The sequence below is a fragment of the Narcine bancroftii genome, chromosome 4, assembly GCF_036971445.1.
Source record: "Narcine bancroftii isolate sNarBan1 chromosome 4, sNarBan1.hap1, whole genome shotgun sequence".
NCBI classification, from domain to species: domain Eukaryota; kingdom Metazoa; phylum Chordata; class Chondrichthyes; order Torpediniformes; family Narcinidae; genus Narcine; species Narcine bancroftii.
This window is the reverse complement of record NC_091472.1, coordinates 172,926,854-172,939,799: the sequence shown is the minus strand read 5'-3', so window position 1 is coordinate 172,939,799 and position 12,946 is coordinate 172,926,854. Positions and strand designations below refer to the sequence as shown.

The following is a 12,946-nucleotide window of genomic DNA, read 5'->3' as shown; positions in this document are numbered from 1 at the left end:
GATGGGAGAGGTTTAAAACCAGAGGGGTGGAAACAGAGGGGAATAATTAGAGGGGTGGAAACAGAAGGGCGAAAACACAACACATGGGTGTAAAGAGAGGGGTGGAAAAAGGGAGGAAACAAGTGGAAAACCTATAGAAACTGAAGGGTGAATCAAAGGGGTTAAAACAAGGGTGAAAAGAGGAGTGGAAACGGGAGTATTCAGAGGGGTTGAAACGGGTGGAAATGGAGGGTAATGGGTGGAAACAAAGGAATGCAAACAGGAGAACCAGAGGGTTGGAAACAGAAGGGAGGAATCTGAGGGGTGGAAACACAGAGAGTGGTGGAAATAATAGGGTGGAAACGTGGGTAATCAGATCTGTGGAAACTGGGGGGTGGAAACAGTGGGGAGTAATCTGATGTTTGGAAACGGGTGGAAACAGTGGGGTGGGAACAGGGTGGAATCAGGCGTGAAAACAGGTGGAATGTGAGGCGTGGAAATTGAAGGGTGGAATCAGAAGGAATCTGAGGGGTGGAAGCAGTGGGATGGAAACAGAGAAGTGGTGAAAGAACCACTTTTCCTTGCACCCAGAGCGTGAGCGTGGTGCCATGCTGAAGGTAAGAGGGGTCCCACTGCCACATGCTGAGACATTGGGCTGAGCGCTTGCTGAGCTGTCCGATGGACCTTGGAAATGGGTCAGGCGGAGCAGTGTATCCACGAGGGACATTGATCCCTTCCCACCCTGGGCCAGTAGAAAGGAAGTGAGGCGCAGAGAACAACCGGACGGTTGACTGCTACGCTGTGGGCGTCACCTGGGGCTGTATTGGAGACCGTGCAGAGCAGATGCATCTGGCTGGAGCCGATATGGGGAACGCGGACTGAGACTGGAGTTTTGTTTTCAGGAGGGAGGTCTGGAGCTGACGGAGACGTGACCGAGATCAAGAACACTGGGACACAACGGAAACTCCTTCCTTCACTCACGGTGTGTAAACCCCCGGGACATGGCATTTAGGGATGGGGAGGGGGTTCCAGGAACATGCGTGTCCCATTGGAGCTGGTGAGAATACTGTTCAGACCCGGTTGCAGCTCTCCGCTCTGAAGCGCTGAGCTCTCAGCTTAGTCAGCACTCCAGGACTTAACCAGGACTCCTGCCCCGGCATGTCCCAGGGCCCGGAGCCAACCTGTGGGGTGGGGCGGACGGCTTCTCCTGGTAGATAAACGGCTGTCAGAGGTTCGGCACTGGGTAGAGCATCGGGGGAGCGCGGCCGTGTAAGTGGCTGGGGGCGAAGGGAGGCGAGGTGAGGTAGGAGGTCGGCGTCGGAATTAACCGCGACGCGGGGAACTCCAGGTTGTTTGGTCCACTGTCGCCAGGGACCGAACTTCAGTCCGGTCCGAGTGGGGGACGCGGTGGTCGTGGATAATGGGCGGTGGGTATGTCACCCGCTCTGGGAACAGGACGGTGTTGGGGGGGGTTATGTCACCCGCTCTGGGAACAGGACGGTGTGGTGGGGGTATGTCACCCGCTCTGGGAACAGGACGGGGGGGGGGGGAAGTCACCCGCTCTGGGAACAGGACGGTGTGGTGGGGGTATGTCACCCGCTCTGGGAACAGGACGGGGGGGGGGGGGAAGTCACCCGCTCTGGGAACAGGACGGTGTGGTGGGGGTATGTCACCCGCTCTGGGAACAGGACGGGGGGGGGAAGTCACCCGCTCTGGGAACAGGACGGGGGGGGGGGGGGGAAGTCACCCGCTCTGGGAACAGGACGGTGTGGGGGGGGGGAAGTCACCCGCTCTGGGAACAGGACGGTGTGGGGGGGGGGGAAGTCACCCGCTCTGGGAACAGGACGGTGTGGGGAGGGTTATGTCACCCCCTCTGGGAACAGGACGGTGGGGGGGGTATGTCACCCGCTCTGGGAACAGGACGGGGGGGGGGTTATGTCACCCGCTCTGGGAACAGGACGGTGGAGGGAGGGTTATGTCACCCCCTCTGGGAACAGGACGGTGGGGGGGGGGTTATGTCAACCCCTCTGGGAACAGGACGGTGGGGGGGGTATGTCACCCGCTCTGGGAACAGGACGGTGTGGGGGGGGGGGTATGTCACCCGCTCTGGGAACAGGACGGGGGGGGGGGATTATGTCACCCGCTCTGGGAACAGGACGGTGGGGGGGGGATTATGTCACCCGCTCTGGGAACAGGACGGGGGGGGGGGATTATGTCACCCGCTCTGGGAACAGGACGGTGGGGGGGGGGATTATGTCACCCGCTCTGGGAACAGGACGGGGGGGGGGGGATTATGTCACCCGCTCTGGGAACAGGACGGTGGGGGGGGGGATTATGTCACCCGCTCTGGGAACAGGACGGTGGGGGGGGGGATTATGTCACCCGCTCTGGGAACAGGACGGGGGGGGGATTATGTCACCCGCTCTGGGAACAGGACGGTGGGGGGGGGGATTATGTCACCCGCTCTGGGAACAGGACGGTGGGGAGTTATGTCACCCGCTCTGGAACAGGACGGTGGGGAGTTATGTCACCCGCTCTGGAACAGGACGGTGTGGGGGGGGGGAAGTCACCCACTCTGTGAACAGGACGGTGGGGGGAGGGTTATGTCACCCCCTCTGGGAACAGGACGGTGGGGGGGGGGGTTATGTCAACCCCTCTGGGAACAGGACGGTGGGGGGGTATGTCACCCGCTCTGGGAACAGGACGGGGGGGGGGGGTTATGTCACCCGCTCTGGGAACAGGATGGTGGGGGGGGGTTATGTCACCCCCTCTGGGAACAGGACGGTGGGGGGGGGTTATGTCACCCGCTCTGGGAACAGGATGGTGGGGGGGGGTTATGTCACCCGCTCTGGGAACAGGACGGTGGGGAGTTATGTCACCCGCTCTGGAACAGGACGGTGTGGGGGGGGGGGAAGTCACCCGCTCTGGGAACAGGACGGTGTGGGGGGGGGGGGTATGTCACCCGCTCTGGGAACAGGACGGGGGGGGGGATTATGTCACCCGCTCTGGGAACAGGACGGTGGGGGGGGGATTATGTCACCCGCTCTGGGAACAGGACGGGGGGGGGGGATTATGTCACCCGCTCTGGGAACAGGACGGTGGGGGGGGGATTATGTCACCCGCTCTGGGAATAGGACGGGGGGGGGGGGATTATGTCACCCGCTCTGGGAACAGGACGGTGGGGGGGGGGGATTATGTCACCCGCTCTGGGAACAGGACGGTGGGGGGGGGATTATGTCACCCGCTCTGGGAACAGGACGGGGGGGGGGGATTATGTCACCCGCTCTGGGAACAGGACGGTGGGGGGGGGGATTATGTCACCCGCTCTGGGAACAGGACGGGGGGGGGGATTATGTCACCCGCTCTGGGAACAGGACGGTGGGGGGGGGGATTATGTCACCCGCTCTGGGAACAGGACGGGGGGGGGGGGATTATGTCACCCGCTCTGGGAACAGGACGGTGGGGAGTTATGTCACCCGCTCTGGAACAGGACGGTGGGGAGTTATGTCACCCGCTCTGGAACAGGACGGTGTGGGGGGGGGGAAGTCACCCACTCTGTGAACAGGACGGTGGGGGGAGGGTTATGTCACCCCCTCTGGGAACAGGACGGTGGGGGGGGGGTTATGTCAACCCCTCTGGGAACAGGACGGTGGGGGGGGTATGTCACCCGCTCTGGGAACAGGACGGGGGGGGGGGGTTATGTCACCCGCTCTGGGAACAGGATGGTGGGGGGGGGTTATGTCACCCCCTCTGGGAACAGGACGGTGGGGGGGGGTTATGTCACCCGCTCTGGGAACAGGATGGTGGGGGGGGGGTTATGTCACCCGCTCTGGGAACAGGACGGTGGGGAGTTATGTCACCCGCTCTGGAACAGGACGGTGTGGGGGGGGGGGAAGTCACCCGCTCTGGGAACAGGACGGTGTGGGGGGGGGGGGGTATGTCACCCGCTCTGGGAACAGGACGGGGGGGGGGATTATGTCACCCGCTCTGGGAACAGGACGGTGGGGGGGGGATTATGTCACCCGCTCTGGGAACAGGACGGGGGGGGGGATTATGTCACCCGCTCTGGGAACAGGACGGTGGGGGGGGGATTATGTCACCCGCTCTGGGAACAGGACGGGGGGGGGGATTATGTCACCCGCTCTGGGAACAGGACGGTGGGGGGGGGGATTATGTCACCCGCTCTGGGAACAGGACGGGGGGGGGATTATGTCACCCGCTCTGGGAACAGGACGGTGGGGGGGGGATTATGTCACCCGCTCTGGGAACAGGACGGGGGGGGGGATTATGTCACCCGCTCTGGGAACAGGACGGTGGGGGGGGGGATTATGTCACCCGCTCTGGGAACAGGACAGGGGGGTGGGGTTATAAGTGGTCAAACACACCCAGCCCTGGATCCAGATCAGTATAAACTGAATGGGTGAGAAGCAGGAAATGTCAGAAAGTCTCAGAACCCAAAGAACGGGGGAGGAATCCAGACCAACAAGAGGTGTTAATTGGACAAATGCTGGAGAAACTCCGCAGGTGAAACAGTGTCCTTTATGTAGCAAAGGTAAAAATATTAGAGGCCTTCATCAAGGTATGAGAAAATGCCAGCAGGCTTTGGAACAAAAAGGAGGGTGGAAAAGGCAGGCGATGATCGGTGGAGAAGGGAGGGAGGGGACAGCAGTGACTGGGGGAGGAGGGATGGCTGGGTGGGGAGGGGGAAGGGAGGAGAGAACTGGAAAGGGGATGGGAAAGAAAATGAGAGCAAGTTGATCAGAAAGCCGAGGTTAAAGTTGATGCCATGTGGCTGGAGAGGGCCCAGACAGAAAATAAGGTGTAGTTCTTCCAATCTACAGGTTGTTAGGGTGGGATAGTACATAAGGGCCAAGGACAGACGTGAGTGTGACTGAGAATTGAAATGGTTGGCTACTGGGAAGTGACTGTTGTGGTGGACAGAGTAGAGATGCTGAGTGAAGTGATCTCTCAATCTGCAACCAGTATCTCTGATGTAGAGAAGGCCACAAGGGGTGCATCAGATGCAGTAAATCAGCCCTGAAGTGTTGTTTACCCCTTATCATCTCCTGCCTTTCCCACCCCCCCCCCCTTCCCCCCATTCTTGTTCGGACACCTGTTGATATTTTCTCACACCTTGATGAAGAGCTCTAGCCGGAAACATCGGTTCTGTATTTTTACCTTTGCTACATAAAGGACACTGTTTGACCTGCTGAGTTTCTCCAGTATTTTGTGTTTTTACTTCAACTACAGTGACTGCAGATTTTCATGATTTAATTAGATATGATAATGGACCAAGTAAGAATTTATTATGTTTGTGCAAAAGATCAGGAATGGAGAGATAGTGATAGGGAAAGGCAACAGGGGTGGGGAGAGGGTTAATGAAAGCCAGAGAAGTCGATATTAATGCCATCTGCTTGGAGGGTCGAAAGATGAGGTGTTCTTCCTCCAATTTATGGGTGATCTCTGTTTCAGTGTGTTTTTAACTACAATCACAGGATCTGCAAACTTTCATGTGTCATTCAGATCTACCTCACTCACCTCCACCAAGAGCGGGCAGCCTCAATCCATGACCCACGTCGGGTGCCAAAACGTAGGAGGGCCACTAGTTCTGACAAAAAATTGTAATAGTCACCTCAGTGGGGCCCAAACATCTCAGAAAGTTCTGTCGAAGAGTCATTTCATATCCTTATAGAGCACCACAGCCCATCAAGCCTATAATTATTCTGCCTAATCCCACTGATCTGCACCCAAACTTGAGCCCTCCAGACTCCTCCCATCCACGTTCCTATCCAAATTTTTCTTTAAGGCCAAAATGGAGCTGTGTTCATCACTTCTGCTGGCACCTCATTCCGTACTCTCTGTGTGTAGATCCCCCCTAACATCCCCTTTAAATGTTTCACCTTTCATCCTTCACCCATATCCTCTAGTTCTCATCCAACCTCTGGAAAAAAGCCTGCTGGCATTTACTCTTATCTATACCCCTCATAATTTTATATAGCTCTATCAAATCTCCCCTTCATTCTCTGACATTCCAAGGAATAAAATCTTAACCTGTTTAACATTTCCCTGTAACTCAGTTCCTCAAGTCCTGGCAACATCCTTGTAAATCTTCTCTGCACTCTTTCAATCTTATTGATATCTTTCCAGTATTTAGGTGTCCAGAACTGGAGCATTTATTTTGGAATATAAACAGTTAACATTTTAGATGAAGGATCCCAAATTGATTCTCTTTGCACAAATGCTGTCTGACCTCCTGAGAACCCCCAGCCTTTTCTGTTTTTATTTTACATTTCCTGCATCTGCCATTTTACAAGCTTCAGTGGAAACATTATTCGGTGCTGCTGCCTTTCGATGTGGCTAGCCCAGGGGAATTTTCAGGGATGGGAGGGTGAAGAGAAAAGGGAATGCTGGTTCACCTCTGAACATAAGCTTTGTGATTGCAGATTCTGCACCAAGAGTCAGCAAAACACCTGAGAGTGGGATGGCATCTCCTGTGGTAAGCAACTGTGAGAGGTGTCCACGTACATACTCTCAGAGATGTGTTCTGGGCATTTAACCTCCATACCATTCACAAAGAGATGATTTGATAAATGTGATGAGAGTTGGGCTTGATGAATGAATCCTATTTCTATAGGTTACAGATGATGGAACCAGAAAAACAGAGGAGACAGAGGCTGGCGGAGAGACACCGAGCGATGGACAGAATGGAGATTTGGGGAGCAAAGAGAAGACTCTGGTGTTCTTTGACTTGGAAACGACAGGCCTAGGTAACAGATGTATGTTCAGATCTGTGAACCATTGAATCTGAGAGGTTACACCATAGGAGGAGATTAGTCAAAGAGGCCCATCAATTTTAATTTAATTTAGAGATACAGCATGGTAACAGGCCCTACTGGCCCACAAACCATTGCTGTCCAAATACACCAATGAAACTACAAACCCTGTACATTTGTGGAGGGTGGGAGGAAATCCATGTGGACACAGGGAGAGCATACAAACTCTTTACAGACAATGCCAGATTCGAACCTGTGTCACTTGCGCTGTAATAGTAATGCACTATGTGCTATACTAACTTTGTCGCCTTAGTTTATAGTATCATAGGGTTTCCACAGCAGGGAAACAGGCCCTCTGCTGCAATGTGTCCACACCAACCAAGGTAGTTCCATTTACTTGCATTCGATCCTTATGCCTCTATACCTTTCCTATCAATTTCCTCAGCTGCTTCCCCAGGACCCAGCACCTTATTTCCCCACTCATCCCTCTGGTCTCACTGAAGAGATTGATTTCAACTACACTAACCAGGGGTGGGGGGGGGGGGGGGTTTCCAGACCGTAACCAGTCACTGCGTTAAACAAAACCCTTTCTCACCACATCCTCATTCATTGACCAGAGAAGAGGCAATGCAGTTCTAGATTCTTTTATTATCATTTAATAGTACAGAACAGATAATTTTACACAAAATTGCCTTCTGCCTGCCATAAGGTAGACAAAGTCGCCATTTGGGTTGCCCAGCACCCCTTACAGTAAGAGAGAAAGAGAAGTAAAAGAGAGTCCTTTCACAATTACTGAGCATCCGTGGATTTGCCTCCAGTGCTCCTGCAGCCTCTGCAGTTGCACAGACTCCAGTTCAATCTTTGAGCAACCAAAGCTCCAGATCCAAATCTCCAACACAATCAGGAAGCCTGCAGAGACTGAGGCCCTTTGGGAGCCCTTCTTCCCTCAGCATCCTCGCAAATCTTGATTCTGCTACCTGGTTCCCATGAGCCAGTCCCAAGTAGCCCGCAGCCCGTGTGGGTCCCCCAACCACTTTGCCCACAGCCTGTGTGGGTCCCTCAGCCATTAAGCCCTTCACTGTTCCGCTGCCATGGTCACCTTCACTGTAGGGTCATTACCTCTGCTGCTCGTTTTCAACAAGGAGCGCTCTCTCCATTTCTGGTGTCTTGTGCTGGTTCACTGTTCCCCAAAGTCTGCAGCCCTGCATGGCTGCTGCCGAGCACAGACCTCCGTGTTTGCAGGATTTTACTGACAAACACTGTTGGCTTCTTTAACAGTCTGTTTAAAGCCTGCAAGGTGCCGCCTGCATTAGGACTGAGCGGTTGAAAAGTTCAGAGCAGTGCTCTCCACTCCCTGGGATCTGCACCTGCGACAGCACTGCCGTTTTGTCTCACTACTTCACCATCTTAAGAAAATGGTCAAAATAGAGAGACCCTTGAGAGCAATTATAGATAGCAATTTGTTGGACCTAAGAATATGTTCAGGGATGGGAATCAAGAATGAATAGGAACGATATTTGAATACATCAATTTCAGATGAAAATTGGGATAACATGCTTGATCTGATTAATAATACTTCATTCTGTGCACAACATTATTTATTGCAATTTAAAGTTGTACATGGAATACATTCATCCAAAGTTAGATTATCTCGTTTTTCTCCTAATGTTGATCCACTGTGTGACAAATGTAAAATTTTGAGGCGCCTCTGATTCATGTTTTGGGAGTGTCCTGAACTACAAGAATATTGGGAACAATTCCTTAAAATTCTATCACAGATTCTTAGGATTAAATTAGAACCGTGTCATTTTATTGCTTTGTTTGGTTATTCTCTAGAAAAGAGGATTTCCTTGAATTTAACTCAAAAAAGAAATAGCTTAACTTCACTAATGGCCTGATGAGCAATTTTGATAAGATGGATAAACAGCATTGCACCAACTCATATGCACTGGTTACAGGATGTTACGTCTTGTTTGAGTTTTAGAAAATTAGATGTAATGTTAAGAGATCAAGGTTGAATATGACAAGATATGGAGCCCATTCATGAAATTATTATCATAATTTGATTACATAGGCAGGGGTCCTCTGTTTGATGTCCAATAACTGATACTCGACTCTTAACAATTTATTTGCTGGTAACCGTGTTTAGTGGGAGAGATTAAATTAGTACTTTTTTAGTTTTCTTTTGTCTTATTTTTGTTTTTCTCTACACCTAGAAGAGATTGGTCTATTGACACAATCACAATGTATATCTCCGTATTAGAATACGAGGTGAAATTCTCAAAGGTTTTTCACTTTTTTCATGAATTATATATGACAATGTGTAATGGCCCACTCTCTCCGTATCTCACTCCCAGCCTCTCTCTCCGTATCTCACTCCCAGCCTCTCTCCATATCTAACTCCCTCTCTCTTCATACCTCACTCCCACTCTCTCTCCATCTATCACTCCCAGCCTCTCACTCCATATCTACTCTAATCCCATCCCAACCTGTTTGTGTGTCAGTCCCATTATAATCTCCTTCCAATTTATATGTTTCTCTTTGCCTTTCTTGCAGACCAGTGTTTCTCTGTTTCACTCGAATCCCACACCTCTCATCTCACTGCCAGCATTTTCTCTCACCAGTCTACCTGTCAGATCTACACATCTCTGACTTCTACCACTTGCCCAAGTTACCAGTGATAAAACTACTGAGAACTATTGGAATTATTATGACACATCCTCCATTTAGTTACGGAAGAGGTGTGTTCAGCTCAGAGCTTAGAGGAGGCTCTGATGCAGTTAAACTGTTAGTTTGATGGGAGGGCTGCACTATTCTCATGAATGGGGAGAGGGCTTTGCTTCCAGCCGCATCCAACAAGGAGAGCCATATGCCAGACACTATAAAATTGTACATCTACAGGAATGTGTTAACATCATATCTTCCAGAGAATAACTGTGATGCTGTGCAGCTGTCAGCAGTGAGCGGTGAGGAAATCTTTAACCACTACATCCTGCCGAGCAAGCCCATCTCAGAAGGTGCCTCCGCTGTGAACGGATTTCAGGTCATGAATGGGGTCCTGTACCTACGAGGAGAACCTCAGTCAGCCAGCAACATCCGGGACACCATGGAAGCTTTCCTCCAATTCCTGCAGTCCCTGGACGCTCCTTTGTTAGTAGGTCACAACATCTGGAAGTTTGATTGCCCTGTCCTTTTACGACTCTGGGATGAGCTCTCCATGAAAGATCAGTTTGTCAGTTGTATATCCGGGTTCCTGGATACTCTCTGGCTTGCCAAAGAAGTTGTTCCCAGGTCAAAGGTCAATAGTTACAGGCAAACCGAATTAGTGAAAGTGTTTCTTAATAAAGATTATAAAGCTCACAATGCTCTAGAGGATGCAAAGATCTTGCAAGAGCTGTACTCTGTCCTAAAGTTTACTCCAGAGCAAAAGAAGAGCAGTCAGTTTTCAATCTGTCAGCTTGAATGCCAAATGTCCCTGCTGCCCCTGCTCAAAGAAAAAATAATTTTCTCTCAATTAGCCGATAAGTTGGCGATGCAGAGCGTTCGACTCGAGCAGTTGCAGTCAGCGTACCAGGAAGGGGGCGATGCAGGGCTAAAGAACTTCTTTCACTCTCTGGGGCACAAAGAACCCAGTTATATCAGGCTCTCAAATTTCTTCAAGAAGTGAAAGGGGCAATTTGATTTATAAACAAAAAAAGGGAAAGATACAATGCTGGAGAAACTCAGCAGGTCACGCAGCATAGTTTATATAGCAAACGTAATGATGCATAACCAATCTTTTGGGCTTAGAACCATAGAACGCTACAGCACAGAAAACCGGCCTTTCAGCCCTTCTCGTCTGTGCCAACCATGATTCTGCTAGTCCCATTGACCTGCTCCCATTCCATAATCTTCCAGACCTCTCCCATCCATTGAGCCTTTCATCAAGGCTTGAGCAAAATGTAGGCAGTCACCCCAACAAAATGGTGGGGGGAGGGGGTGCGCAGGAGCACAACCCCACAGGTGGGAGGTAAAAGATGGATAAAGGAGGGAGGGCACAGCAGAAAACAGGGAGGGGGGGGATTTTATCGATCCTTTCAAGCTGACTGGTGTAACTCAACAACTAAGACTGCAACTCCTAAGTGTTGAGTTCATACATGTAGAGGTTGGAATTAGATTTGAACATTGTAATTGATGAACAAGGATGGGCAGATCTATGTAAGGATTATACGATTAATACTATTAACCTAAAGTATAGATTAGTTCAGTATAATTTTTTATATCAGTTATATCTTCCACCACAGAAATTGAATAGATTGAAATCAGATTTATCAGATCAATATTTTAGATGTGGCGAAGATGTAGGAACTTTTTTGCATTCAACTTGGTCTTGTCCTAAAGTAAGACCTTTTTGGGTGTGAATTTTTTGGAACAAGTCATAAGTGTTATATTTCTGCAAAATCCAGATTTATTTCTATTAGAAAGTATTGAAGGAACAAGGCCTAAATTAAGTTTGTCATTATATCAATTGAAATTGTTGAAGTTGCATTAGCAGAGACAAGGGAATATATCCCAGTTCCTTGGAAATCCAATAGATATCTGGTTCTAGCAAGGTGGAATGTAGAAATTCAAAGTCGTATTCCCTTGGAAAAATTGAGAAATAAATATGCAATGTTCTTGCAAATTTGGTGCCCATATACCCAAATATTAAGTTTAAATGTGTAAGATTGTCCTTCCTGTGCCTCTGGACCTGCAAGAATTTCCTCTGAATTGTATTAAAAATCTTTAAATATGTGTTAGACGATATCCCTCTGTGCAATCCTGAAAGTCTCTTTTCCTTTCTTTTATATGACCATATTGTATTTTTCATATTGATAACTGATGAAGGGGGTTTGGGGAGGCTTGGGGGGGGTTGTAATGGAGAAGCCATGGCCACCACATCGTGGTGCTGCTGCACTTCTATTCAGAGGACACATTTCATGCCAATCAAGGTCAGACTCACCCCAAGCCATCAAGGTGACCTTCGCGATTGACCCATCTAAATTACCAGGTGCTGGAATCCATGGAGCCTGCCTGGACTCAGCCCTGACCTTCACCCATTTGGCCCAGGTGAATCACCTCAGCTGACCCCTGCTGAACCCCTGCACTTGGCTTCGAGCCAATGGCCACAGCAGTCAACAGGGCCCTGCCTGCCCCCGAGTCATTGGTCCCCCAATACCTGCTGCAGGGTTATAAAGGATCATGTTCCCTTTTGTTGTCTCTTTTCGACCTCTTATGGCATGTGAGTATCACCTTTGCTCTGGGTTGGGGTGAGTCCTGAAGTTTGGTAGCTAGACCTGTGTCCGTACAGATCAAGGGGTAGGGGCATGTAGTATCACCTTGATTCTGACTGTTGATTGTATGTGTATTTGTGTCATTTCCCCAGTTCTGTCAGTTTTTCCCTCGTTATCTGAAGTGTATGTTCACCCCTTGTGCATTGTGTGTGTTTTGGTTAATTTAACATTTTGATCCTGTTGCTCCATCTGCATCCCCAAAATAAACTTGTGCTTTGTACCTCGATCTTGGTCTAGTTCTAAACCTGTGGGACCCACACCAACCCTTACAACAGGGGTAAATACCATCATGTATGGAAAAATTTTAAATAAAATATTCAAAAAACAATGAAGACTGCATATAGCTCTCAATCTGTACTGTCCTCTTCTTTTCAGCAGAAAAATGCTTTCCGCAGATATTTTTTACCTCCAGATCTCTGCATTGATGAAATACCTTTAATAATGGTGATGCAAATTTACTGCTTGTAAATGAAACAAATAATATTTAATAATTATGACATGAGCTTACTGACTCAACTACAACATGTGTGAGAGAAATAGGTCAGTTGTAATTTTTAAATTTTAAATTTAATTTTTTTTTAGATATATAGCACAGTAACAGGCCATTTCGGCCCACGAGTCCGTGCTACCCAATTTCCACCCCATTAGCCAACAACCCTGGTACATTTTGAATGGTGGGAGGAAACTGGATCCCCCAGGGAAACCCATGCAGACATGGGGAGAACATACAGACTCCTTACAGAAAGCACAGGATTCAAACCCTGGTCCGATCGCTGACACTGTAAAGGCATTGTGCTAACTGCTGCGCCAACCGTTCCATCCTAATCTGGACAAATATGCACTGGTGTGTTCCTGCTGAGGAGATGTTAACTGGGTTGTATC

General features: G+C 49.8%; 1 protein-coding gene across 7 annotated transcripts in view; it reads left to right on the top strand.

The window, feature by feature from the left end:
- Positions 1 to 12,392, top strand: part of LOC138761237 (calcineurin-binding protein cabin-1-like) — a 200,181-nt gene extending 187,789 nt beyond the window's left edge. For 6 of the 7 annotated variants that reach the window (XM_069933028.1, XM_069933032.1, XM_069933027.1 and 3 more), the window contains 3 exons: positions 882 to 961; positions 6,614 to 6,746; positions 9,680 to 12,392. In XM_069933028.1, coding sequence (XP_069789129.1) covers positions 882 to 961; positions 6,614 to 6,746; positions 9,680 to 10,419 — 953 coding nt within the window. In that variant the 3' untranslated portion in view covers positions 10,420 to 12,392. Of the gene's footprint in view, positions 1 to 881; positions 962 to 6,422; positions 6,476 to 6,613; positions 6,747 to 9,679 lie in introns of all 7 variants that reach the window. The other variant, XM_069933033.1, reaches the window with a different exon arrangement.
- Positions 12,393 to 12,946: the final 554 nt, after the last annotated feature.